General features: G+C 40.7%; 1 protein-coding gene across 1 annotated transcript in view; it reads right to left on the reverse strand.

The window, feature by feature from the left end:
• LOC126426850 (neprilysin-2-like) overlaps nt 1-13088 on the reverse strand; it is a 285437-nt gene that overhangs the window by 32182 nt on the left and 240167 nt on the right. Inside the window, exon 12 of the mRNA XM_050088871.1 lies at nt 2773-2941. Coding sequence (XP_049944828.1) covers nt 2773-2941 — 169 coding nt within the window. The remainder of the gene's footprint in view (nt 1-2772; nt 2942-13088) is intronic.

Raw genomic sequence — 13088 nt, forward strand, 5'->3', positions numbered from 1 at the left:
CTGCAGCGGAGTGTGCACTGATATGAAACTTCCTGGCAGATTAAAACTGTGTGCCGGACCGAGACTTGAACTCGGGACCTATGCCTTTCGCTGGCAAATGCTCTAATGTGGCAAATATTTAATAATCTGCAATTAAACAGCGGGAAGACGCGATATAGGTTTCTACCAGAAAAAAATGCCCTTTCTGATAGTCCAGGACTGGTGAATGGGTTTGAATGTAAATTAGAAGAGAGATATTCCATCTTTTGTAAAGCTATATTCCAGGCTGGAAACCTACCTGTACCAGGGATAGTAGGATTATTGGGAGACAGGACTCTTAATAATAATTGGCAGGAACTACACCAATATACTTCTTTCAATAGTTTTAATACTTGTATAGAAAGAAAGATATTCACAAGTCTACATGGAGTGCACAAGGATCAATGGCTATGCTTGACAATATAATAATTAATGATAAAACAAAGAATCTCAAGCAAGATGTAAGTTTTTACAGAGGAAGTGAAGTAGGTAGCGACCATTTCGTTTTAGGCAATACCATAAGGCTATGCTCAGGAGAGAGGAAAAGACGATTGGCGAGAACAAGGCGAGTGCCATCTGTTGTGGATCAGAAGAACTTCAACAGAAAACTTTTCACAGTCTACATGACTGACATCTTTAAGTGAAAAACTTAAACCAGACCAGAGAGGTTTAAATATGAAGCAGCAACGATGTGATTCTCAAGATATGATGATTCTTTTTCATTACATACGAATAATAGGATTATTATTTTTCCATGGTATGCTGGGGAAAGAGTTGTAATGGATTGTTCTGCAATAATAATAGCAAACTTTGTACACTGACATGATTTCGTTAAAAACGAAATGCTATAAATGGAGGTGAAATACGAGGAATTATGTTAGTATAGTGAAAGTAAATAGAAATATCTCTATTCTAGACCATTAATTCAGAATAGAACTAGCTATTGTTTCTAGGAAAGGTTTCAACTAAGCTTTAGTGTGTAATATTTATAGGGCTGAATGTTCCTATGGTAGAGGGAATCATTAATATCAAATCTGGACCACATTGCTGTTTGGTGGGGCAGATTACAACTTTTGAGATAGCTTTGTAGCTTGGCATCATGTATTCAAGAAAGTCAAATTAAGACACCGATATCACCAGACTTGTACTATCCTGGGCAGTTGTAATCTTTACACAGTGATTCTGGCCTCCCAGTTTGTAAAATGTGGGAGATGCAAAACACAAAAAGAGTTAGGGACACATTTTTTCTATGTATTGACTGTAGCCTTTTCTGTTATCTAGCTGCCATTGAAAATTTTAAAAGCAAAAAAGTACTTCTTGTGAACCAGAGTTCCAGATTTTATTGCTAATTTCACTAAATAGCTAACTCACTTTCACTTTTGGATACAGGTTATAAGCCCCATACTCTTACGACTGTTTCCTTTTAAATATTTAGCATATTAAAACACTCCATAGACATCGTGAATGAAGTCTGATACATATGCTGTTTGTAATCCAACTATATGGAATCATAATTTCTATTGAAGATAATATCTTTTATTTTTAATTAATAACTGAATGAAAATAAAATTGGGTACAAATTGTGAAACATCAAATCAAAGATTTCTAAAGATTGAACAGTGTTGTAGATGGGGCAGTTATATTCATTGAACAACTAGACCATTTGTATCCCTGTAAAAAATTTTAATTTATTTTCTAATGAACAGTAAAAACAAACAGAATTTTTTTTTGCAAGCTCTTTCTTACACCCCAATTTATTTATTTTTAGACCTTCTCTTTACTTGAAATTTTACAACTTCAATAAATCTTTGTGCCTGGCTTCAAGTCTTCTTTTGTCATTTCCCAAGAATTCACTGCATATAATCAGATTTTTTGTTATGTTTTAAATTCTTTATTTATGATTTATAATTTTATAGTAATACACTAATATTAGTGTTAGTATATAGTTAGTTATATAATAGTATAAGTAAAAATATTATATTTTAATTTACTGTTTTAAATTATTCATTAAATTAATTTGATAGGTTGTTAATTTTTCTTAATCAATCATGATTAAAGGTTAATTAATTGGCATTAAATTTGATAAAATATATTTAATTGATACAAAAGTAATAGAAAATCATTACAACAAGATTGCAATGACTGCACTTTCAAATCATTTGTATGCTGTCACACTTTAGGTGGTGTGATTAACAGAGCTCTGAAACCTGATCTTCAATGGTGATTTTTCAAGGTTTTTTGAGAACTGTGTCATACTGCTTCAAGAAACTGATTTCTGGGCACAGACTTTCGAATTGTCTGAGTGTGGAGCAAAGTAAAAAAGGCCACCATCTAAGTTTTCCTTGGAAGTCATTTTTCAGGACTATGTTGGAACACAGGCATGCGCACATGCGCGCGTGCGCACGCACACACACACACACACACACACACACACACACACACACACACACACACACATGAACTGGATCTCCCACGTCTCACCTCCATCTTCTATCCTGCTTGGTTTGTCTGGGAGAACAAAGAGATAATCAACGCCTTCCCCCTCTGCAATTACACTCTTCATTACAGAATGAGACAAACGAAAAACAAAATTCATGTAATGTTTCATATAGTCGCAGCAGTAATAAAAGCAATGAATCTTAGAAGTGTAAACTGTGTGACACACACAAAAAGTGCCCTTTGGATTGTCCAAATCTTGTATGCTGCAAATACCACTTTTCTGGTAGCACAGAAGCTACAGTACAGAGTACTCACATATGGAGTTCTCACTGGGGTCGTAGAAGGCGTTTACAGTAGCTGACGCTCCGTGGGTGGTCCATGAAGTCTTGTTGATGGGCTGTCGCAGTTGACCAAAGGAGTAGTCCATCAGGAACTTGGTCACGTTGAGCAAGCTCTCCAGGTAGAGGGTTGAGTTGACGTCCAGCTACAATGGAACGCTCATGGACCAAACACTCATTAAGACAATAGCAGAGTAGTAGCTTACAGGGAGAGAGGTATGCATGGTGACCAAGGGAAGACTATTGTTCTGTCCGCTTACTGGCAATCTACTGGAAAACCTCTGCATGTGGTACTGGAGGACTTTCTTGTGTGATAGATCAGCCTGGTAGGGTTCTCCACTGGTGTTTGGAAGGGTTATTGCATAGCATGAGACGTCATCAAACTACTGGCTTACAAAATTCTACAGAGTAAATGGGGCAACTATGATGGCCTGACACTAACTGCCAAGGCATCTGCATTGGAATCCCTGTGCATGTAAGTTTTACAGACCAGTCACAGTTGAATGTGGCAATGATCACCAATGGAAGTGGGTAGGGTACTGATAAGGGAGAGACTGGGAATTCGAACGAGTGTCCTGTCCAAACATTTTCTAGTGTGTCCTGAGTGACTATAACTCCCAGACAGAAGTTTTGAAATGTGTTTCGCTAACTCAACTCATAAGTCTTTTGACTCAACAGTTTGAACTACACTAGTCTCAGAGACTGTTGCTGCACGTTGTAGCGAAGCAAGGAGCACCAAATTTGTTATAAAAGTAAATTACTCAACAGACAATATTTTTCAGTACTGGTATTTCGTTCATTCCAAGCAAGTATCGATTCGTGACGTCATCGTCCAGATATGAGTTGACTGTAATCTGAATCCGTTTCAGACAACTAATAGTTTCTCTCAGGCGATAAAATTTTATTGATTATGAAATATAAGTTCTTGAAGCTTATTCAGAATGGGTAATGTTTAGTTAGCAACTGAATGTCATAATTCATCTGTCTAATATAAAGGTGTTTTGATTTTTATATGCACAAAAAGAGTGTGAATTTATTTGCGGACTTTACTCTGAGACGAGTGCCAAAAGTGCGCGTGTACACTCCGCTGACCTGTGCGGTGAATTTTATTTTGTGATTTTGACCAGAATGGAGACAAATCCAGTTTCATTTAGACTATGCGTGAATTAGACACATCACGTTACGACAAAAGAGTCGTTTAGCCCATTAGAGAAAACTGAAACCTGCGCGCTCGATTTGAAATATGTTACACGCTAGTGCGTGATCGAGCTGTCAAGTCAATCGCGTAAAATAGTTGGAAACGCGCTTGGACGTAATGCACAATGTCGGAAATTAATTTTGAGACAAGAGCTGATTTTGACAAAAATGAACCGAAAGTTCATTCAGAGTATCGAGGTTGTGTTTTAATTGAGACACATATCACCTTATAGATTACGTTGCCTAGCAACATTGTATGCAGGTTAATTAATTAATTAGATTTGCAACGTAGGGTAGCGTCTTTGATTCATAATTAAAACGTCTTCGGTCCCGGGTTCGATCCCCGTCACTGCCCAAATTTTGATAAATAATCAGCATTGGCGGCCGAAGACTTCCGGCATGAGAAGTCAGCCTCATTCTGCCAACGGCCTTGTCAAAGGGGGCGGAGGAGCGGATAGCGGTTCAGGGCACTCTCTTGTCCTAGGGGTGGGAAATTGCCCCTAAAGGCGGAAGAATCAGCAATGATCAACGACATGAGGATGCAGAAGGTAATGGAAACCACTGCATTAAAGACACGTAACGTGTATCCACAGGACATGTGGCCTGTAATTGAAGAAGTGTCATGATGATCTCTCCATTGGCAAAAGATTCCCGAATAGTCCCCCATTCGGATCTCCGAGAGGGGACTGCCAAGGGGGAGGTTACCATGAGAAAAAGATTGAATAATCAACGAAAAGATAACGTTCTACGCGTCGGGGCGTGGAATGTCAGAAGCTTGAACGTGGCAGGGAAACTAGAAAATCTGAAAAGGGAAATGCAAAGGCTCAGTCTAGATATAGTAGGGGTCAGTGAAGTGAAATGGAAGGAAGACATGGATTTCTGGTCAGATGAGTATCGGGTAATATCAACAGCAGCAGAAAATGGTATAACAGGTGTAGGATTCGTTATGAATAGGAAGGTAGGGCAGAGGGTGTGTTACAGTGAACAGTTCAATGACCGGGTTGTTCTAATCAGAATCGACGGCAGACCAACACCGACAACGATAGTTCAGGTATACATGACGACGTCGCAAGCTGAAGATGAACAGATAGAGAAAGTGTATGAGGATATTGAAAGGGTAATGCAGTATGTAAAGGGGGACGAAAATCTAATAGTCATGGGCGACTGGAATGCAGTTGTAGGGGAAGGAGTAGAAGAAAAGGTTACAGGAGAATATGAGCTTGGGACAAGGAATGAAAGAGGAGAAAGACTAATTGAGTTCTGTAACAAGTTTCAGCTAGTAATAGCGAATACCCTGTTCAAGAATCACAAGAGGAGGAGGTATACTTGGAATTGGCCGGGAGATACGGGAAGATTTCAATTAGATTACATCATGGTCAGACAGAGATTCCGAAATCAGATACTGGATTGTAAGGCGTACCCAGGAGCAGATATAGACTCAGATCACAATATAGTAGTGATGAAGAGTAGGCTGAAGTTCAAGACATTAGCCAGGAAGAATCAATACGCAAAGAAGTGGGATACGGAAGTACTAAGGAATGACGAGATACGTTTGATGTTCTCTAACGCTATAGATACAGCAATAAGGAATAGCGCAGTAGGCAGTACAGTTGAAGAGGAATGGACATCTCTAAAAAGGGCCATCACAGAAGTTGGGAAGGAAAACATAGGTACAAAGAAGGTAGCTTCGAGGAAACCATGGGTAACAGAAGAAATACTTCAGTTGATTGATGAAAGGAGGAAGTACAAACATGTTCCGGGAAAATCAGGAATACAGAAATACAAGTCGCTGAGCAATGAAATAAATAGGAAGTGCAGGGAAGCTAAGACGAAATGGCTGCAGGAAAAATGTGAAGACATCGAAAAAGATACGATTGTCGGAAGAACAGACTCAGCATACAGGAAAGTCAAAACAACCTTTGGTGACATTAAAAGCAACGGTGGTAACATTAAGGGTGCAATGGGAATTCCACTGTTAAATGCACAGGAGAGAGCAGATAGGTGGAAAGAATACATTGAAAGCCTGTATGAGGGTGAAGATTTGTCTGATGTGATAGAAGAAGAAACAGGAGTCGATTTAGAAGAAATAGGGGATCCAGTATTAGAATCAGAATTTAAAAGAGCTTTGGAGGACTTATGGTCAAATAAGGCAGAAGGGATAGATAACATTCCATCACAATTTCTAAAATCATTGGGGGAAGTGGCAACAAAACGACTATTCACGTTGGTGTGTAGAATATATGAGTCTGGCGACATACCATCTGACTTTCGGAAAAGCATCATCTACACAATTCCGAAGACGGTAAGAGCTGACAAGTGCGAGAATTATCGCACAATCAGCTTAACAGCTCATGCATCGAAGCTGCTTACAAGAATAATATACAGAAGAACGGAAAAGAAAATTGAGAATGCGCTAGGTGACGATCAGTTTGGCTTTAGGAAAAGTAAAGGGACGAGAGAGGCAATTCTGATGTTACGGCTAATAATGGAAGCAAGGCTAAAGAAAAATCAAGACACTTTCATAGGATTTGTCGACCTGGAAAAAGCGTTCGATAATATAAAATAGTGCAAGGTGTTCGAGATTCTGAAAAAAGTAGGGGTAAGCTATAGGGAGAGACGGGTCATATACAATATGTACAACAACCAAGAGGGAATAATAAGAGTGGACGATCAAGAACGAAGTGCTCGTATTAAGAAGGGTGTAAGACAAGGCTGTAGCCTTTCGCCCCTACTCTTCAATCTGTACATCGAGGAAGCAATGATGGAAATAAAAGAAAGGTTCAGGAGTGGAATTAAAATACAAGGTGAAAGGATATCAATGATACGATTCGCTGATGACATAGCTATCCTGAGTGAAAGTGAAGAAGAATTAAATGATCTGCTGAACGGAATGAACAGTCTAATGAGTACACAGTATGGTTTGAGAGTAAATCGGAGAAAGACGAAGGTAATGAGAAGTAGTAGAAATGAGAACAGCGAGAAACTTAACATCAGGATTGATGGTCACGAAGTCAATGAAGTGAAGGAATTCTGCTACCTAGGCAGTAAAATAACCAATGACGGACGGAGCAAGGAGGACATCAAAAGCAGACTCGCTATGGCAAAAAAGGCATTTCTGGCCAAGAGAAGTCTACTAATATCAAATACTGGCCTTAATTTGAGGAAGAAATTTCTGAGGCTGTACGTCTGGAGTACAGCATTGTATGGTAGTGAAACATGGACTATGGGAAAACCGGAACAGAAGAGAATCGAAGCATTTGAGATGTGGTGCTATAGACGAATGTTGAAAATTAGGTGGACTGATAAGGTAAGGAATGAGGAGGTTTTACGCAGAATCGGAGAGGAAAGGAATATGTGGAAAACACTGATAAGGAGAAGGGACAGGATGATAGGACATCTGCTAAGACATGAGGAAATGGCTTCCATGGTACTAGAGGGAGCTGTAGAGGGCAAAAACTGTCGAGGAAGACAGAGATTGGAATACGTGAAGCAAATAATTGAGGACGTAGGTTGCAAGTGCTACTCTGAGATGGAGAGGTTAACACAGGAAAGGAATTCGTGGCGGGCCGCATCAAACCAGTCAGTAGACTGATGACCAAAGAAAAAAAAAAGAAGGTCCCATTACACACACAAAATTTTACACGGAATTTGCTGATCGCACGAGAGTATGAGAGTGTCTTTCTTTCCAGAAGTGCCAATAAACCGGCAGTTTCAAAAGTTAAGTTACTAACTGTTGCGTAACTTCATTGGCATTACATTTCACTGACGAATACTATCCTTACTAAGAAATGAATATTAACTGCGAGTAGATTAACTGATAACGAAACCCCATTTCGAGTTAAGGATGTCTGACGATTTTGATCCCCCACTGGAAGGTGGAAAACTGCAATAGATTTGTAAGAACTGAGAACTGTATGAGTAGAACTGCCCTGTCACACACTTGTCCCCAAATGGTTAGCAATTAAGTTTCACTTCAGATACCTGTATACACAGACCAAAAATTCACCAAATCCGTGTGGTGTGTTTTGTACAAGACAACGCCATCTGTCCTTTGCAAGACTACTAATTGGCAGCTACCATTCTCATATGGTTTTGTAACCACCCCACAATCAGTGCCACATGAAATGTAACGGAAACATCACATAATACATTTCTTAACTTAGTTTCAAAGTTTCCAATGGGAGACGATCATCCATGTCTTACACAGAGTAGTATATCCTGCACCTATCCTATGGCACTTTATCAACGCTCCAAACAGCTGCTTCTTTTAACGTTATTGATCAGAGCAGTTTTAATAATGAACTGATGGGTGCATAACTCATTAATCTTGAACCAGATGTTCTGATGTTCAGATGTGAGTGAAATCTTATGGGACTTAACTGCTAAGGTCATCAGTCCTTAAACTTACACACTACTTAACCTAAATTATTCTAAGGACAAACACACATACCCATGCCCAAGGGAGGACTCGAACGTTCGCCGGGACCAGCTGCGCAGTCCATGACTGCATCGCCTCAGACCACTCGGCTAATCCCGCGTGGCAAACTTGAACCCTGTTCCTTGAACCACGTTTGCCCAAATCGATCGAATAATTTTTTTTTTTTTTGCTAATGATGAGACCTTTACAGATAATGCAGCTGCCTGATATAAATCTATTTATTACTTCTTCTTCTTCTTCTGCATGAATCCATTAACTTTGGCCCATGTAGGACATTTACTTAGAAGAGTGGTCTTTTGTATGAAGGTCTTCTTCCTATCTTCCTTGTACTTTTTCAGTTACTTGTCCTAATTCTGTTACCACCTGCACAGACTTGCTAACTAATAAGTTTCACTGTGAAACACCGATGTTCCATATTACATTTACGTCTACACTAATCAGCCAGAGCATTATGCCCACCGATCAACTATCAATATAAATCCACCCAGGCGATATCAGTGTCATATGGCAAGGATTGACTGTTACTCACACACACATGTGATGCATTTATTATCAGTGAGCTTGCTGTCCGTGAATAGAATGGGGAAGGCATGCGATCTGTCTGAGTTTGACCAAGGCTAAGCATGAGTATTTTGGAAACTGCACGAGTTGTCGGGTGTTCGAGGAGTGCTGTGGTGGTGAAAGCGAGGTGAAACCACGTCCAGACATCCCGGGACTGGGCCGCCACTCCTCATTACAGATGTCGGACGTCGCAGGCTGGGCAGACTGGTAAAACAGGACAGGCGGCGAACTGTGGCGGAACTAACATCAGACTTTAATTCTGTGTAGAGTGCAAGTGTGTCTGAACACACAGTGCACCGAACATTCATAACAGTGGGCCTCCAGAGGCCATGAACCGTTCGTATGTAAATATTAACATCACGACATCGGCAACTACAACTGAAATGGGCACGTGACCATTCGCACTGGACGTTGGCACAGTGGCAGAGCACTGCACGGTGTAATCAACCCCTTCTTCATCATACCTGTGAACCTTCCGTCGTCTTCCAGGGGAACAGCTCCTTGTGACCTGCAATGCAGGATGGAGGCAATCTGGCGGCGGCACCATTATGCTCTGGGGAGCATTCACATGGGTCCAGAATGAGATTTTCACTCTGCAGCGGAGTGTGCGCCGATATGAAACTTCCTGGCAGACTAAAACTGTGTGCCGGACCGAGACTCGAACTCGGGACCTTTGCCTTTCGCCGGCAAGTGCTCTACCAACTGAACTACCCAAGCACGACTCACGCCCCGTCCTCACAGCTTTCCCTCTGCCAGTACCTCATCTCCTACCTTCTAAACTTTACAGAAGCTGACCTGTGAACCATGCAGAACTAGCACTCCTGAAAGAAAGGATACTGCGGAGACATGGGTTAGCCACAACCTGGGGAATGTTTCCAGAATGAGACTTTCACTCTGCAGCGGAGTGTGCGCTGATGTGAAACTTCCTGGCAGACTAAAGCTGTGTCCCGGAACGAGACTCGAACTCGGGACCTTTGCCTTTCACCGGCAAGTGATCTACCAACTGAGCTACCCAAGCACGACTCACGCCTCGTTCCCACAGATTTATTTCTGCCAGTACCTCGTCTCCTACCTTCCAGATCTCCTACCTTCCAAACTTTACAGAAGCTCTCCTGCGAACCATGCAGAACTAATGTGTGTGTGTCGTGCTTGGGTAGCTCAGTTGGTAGAGCACTTGCCCGCGAAAGGCAAAGGTCCCGAGTTTGAGTCTCGGTCCGACACACAATTTTAATCTGCCAGGAAGTTTCATTCACATGGGTATCCATAGGTTCGGTGGAGCTCATGCAAGGCACTACGATGGCCAAGTAGTATCGTACACTGGTTGCAGGCTATGTACACCCTTTCATGACGATCATGTTTACCGACGTCAATGGCATTTTTCAACAAGACAATGCGAATGTCACAAGGCCAGGAGTGTGAAGGAATGGTTATAGAAACACAATGGTGAGGTCCAGTTGTAGTGCTAGCCCCCAAAGTCGCCTGATATGAACCCAGTTGAACGCATCTGGGATGTGGTTGAACACGGCGTCAGAGCTCTTCGCCCGCCTCCCCGGAATCTACTGGAGTCAGGGGACTTGATTGTGCAGATGTGGTGCCCGCTCCCTACAGCGACACACCAAGCCCTCACTGCTTCTATGCCACAACGCGTCACAGCTGTTATCTGTGTAGAGGTGGACATACGGGCTATTAGGTAGGTGATAATAATGTTCTGTCTGACGAGTGTACATCTAGATCATTACACTGCAGTTTAAAATTAAGTCCCTGGCAGAGGGTTCATTGAAGCTCCTTCAAGATATTTTTCTACTATTCCACTCTTGAACAGCATACTGGAGAAACAAACTCTTAAATCTTTCTGTGCGAGCTCTGATTCCTCCTTTCCTATTGTGATGATCACTTCTCTGTGTGTGTGGGTGCCAACAAAATATTTTCACATATCGAGCAGAGAGTTGGTGATCGGAATTTTATGAGAAGATCCTGCTCCAATGATAAACACCTTTGTTTTAATGATTGCCTCCCCAGTTCGCGTATCATGTTCATGGCACTTCCTCCCCTATTTCGCGACCTACTCTTCTTCGAACTTTTTCAATGTCCTCCGTCAACCTATCTGATGCGGATCCCACAACAGACAGTAATACTCCAGAAGAGGGCGGACAAGCATAAAGCAAGCAATCTCTTTAATATACCTTTTACATTTAGTATGTGTTCTGCCAATTTAATCAGAAGTTGGTTGCGAGGAACGGTGTCAAAGCCTTCAGGAAATCTAAAAGTATGGAATCAGTTTAACATTCCCTATCGACAACACTTATTACTTTGTGAGGATAAAGGTCTGGTTGTGTTTCAAAAGAGCGATATTTTCCAAATCTGCGCTGGCTATTTGTCAGTAAATCGTTTTATTCGAGGTGATTCATAATGTTTTAAGACAGTATATGTTCCAAAATTGTACTGCAAATCGACGTTAGTGATATAGGTCTGTAATTCAGCGGATTATTCCTATTTCCTTCTTTGGGTACTGGTGTGACCTGTGCAATTTTCCGGTCTTTAAGTATGGGTCTTCCGACGAGCGAGCAGTTACACATGTTTGCTAAGTATGGAGCGATAATAATATCAGCATGCCTCGAAAGGAACCTGACTGGCATACAATCTGGACAAAAGGCCTTGCTTTTGTTGAGTGATTTATGCTGCCTTATTACACTGAGAATATTTACTTCTAAGACGATTAATATTGACAGACCGGTTTTCCTTAAAAACATTACTCATGCATTTGTTTTAAACAACTGAATTTGATATTTGTAATGGTGTTTGCATGTCTGAAACATACTGCAAACAATCACCATAACTATAGCCAAGTCTCAGGGTAGAAAAAAATGTATCTTTGTATATATAATTATTCTATGAGATATTAATTTTTATCAGCATGTACAGGTATTTCAAATTTTAAGATTTGAAAGAAACACCAGAATAATGTGCAACATCTTCGTTATTATAGTGCAAATCGTATTTAGGTTACGTCTGTAGCATGAAACAGAAGGTGTAAGCGATTATTTGTAGTACTTATTTCTTGACACATTTGTTTCATCATTACACTATATTTATGAAATGTGCGCGGTGGGAATCGGCATGTACAAATAACAACAAAGTAATATGGTAAGTATCTGACGATTGGGGCTTCAGGGAGTTGTTTCTTCTAAAGTATAGAATTGTGAGCAAAAGCACATGTTTTTCCTTTACATTTTAAGAATGTGAAGTAGTCATGGCTCTAACGGTAACTTTTGCTGTGGTCTTCAGTCTAGAGGGTGGTTTGATGAAGCTCTCCATGCTACTCTGTCCTGCGCAAGGTTCTTCATCTCCCAGTACCTGCTGCAACCTACATCCTTCTGAATCTGTTTAGTGTATTCACCTGTTGGTCTCCCTCTACGATTTTTAACCTCCACGCTGCCCTCCAATACTAAACTGGTGATCCCTTCATGCCTCAGAATATGCCCTATCAACCGATTTCTCCTTCTAGTCAAGATGTGCCATAAATTTGTCTTCTCTCCAATTCTATTCAATACTTCCTCATTAGTTATGTAATCTATCCATCCAATCTTCAGCATTCTTCTGCAGCACTACATTTCGAAAGCTTCTATTCGCTTCCAGTCCAAACTATTTATCGTCCACATTTCACTTCCATACATGGCTACACTCCGTACGAATACTTTCAGAAACGATTTCCTGACACATAAATCTATACTCGATGTTAACAAACTTCTCTTCTTCAGAACCGCTTTCGTTGCAATTGTTAGTCTATATTTTATATCCTCTCCATCAGTTATTTTGTTTCCCAAATAGCAAAAGTCCTTTACTACTTTAAGTGTCTCATTTCCTAATCTAATTACCGCAGCACCACCAATCTTAATTCAACTACATTCCATTATCCTCGTTTTGCTCTTGTTGATGTTCATCTTATATCCTCCTTTCAAGACACTTTCCATTCCGTTCAACTGCTCTTCCAAGTCCTTAGCTGTCTCTGACAATTACAATGTCATCAGCGAACCTGAACGTTTTTCTTTCTTCTCCATGGATTTTAATTCCTACTCCCAATTTTTCTTTTGTTTTCT

The sequence above is a fragment of the Schistocerca serialis genome, chromosome 11, assembly GCF_023864345.2.
Source record: "Schistocerca serialis cubense isolate TAMUIC-IGC-003099 chromosome 11, iqSchSeri2.2, whole genome shotgun sequence".
Lineage (NCBI taxonomy): Eukaryota > Metazoa > Arthropoda > Insecta > Orthoptera > Acrididae > Schistocerca > Schistocerca serialis.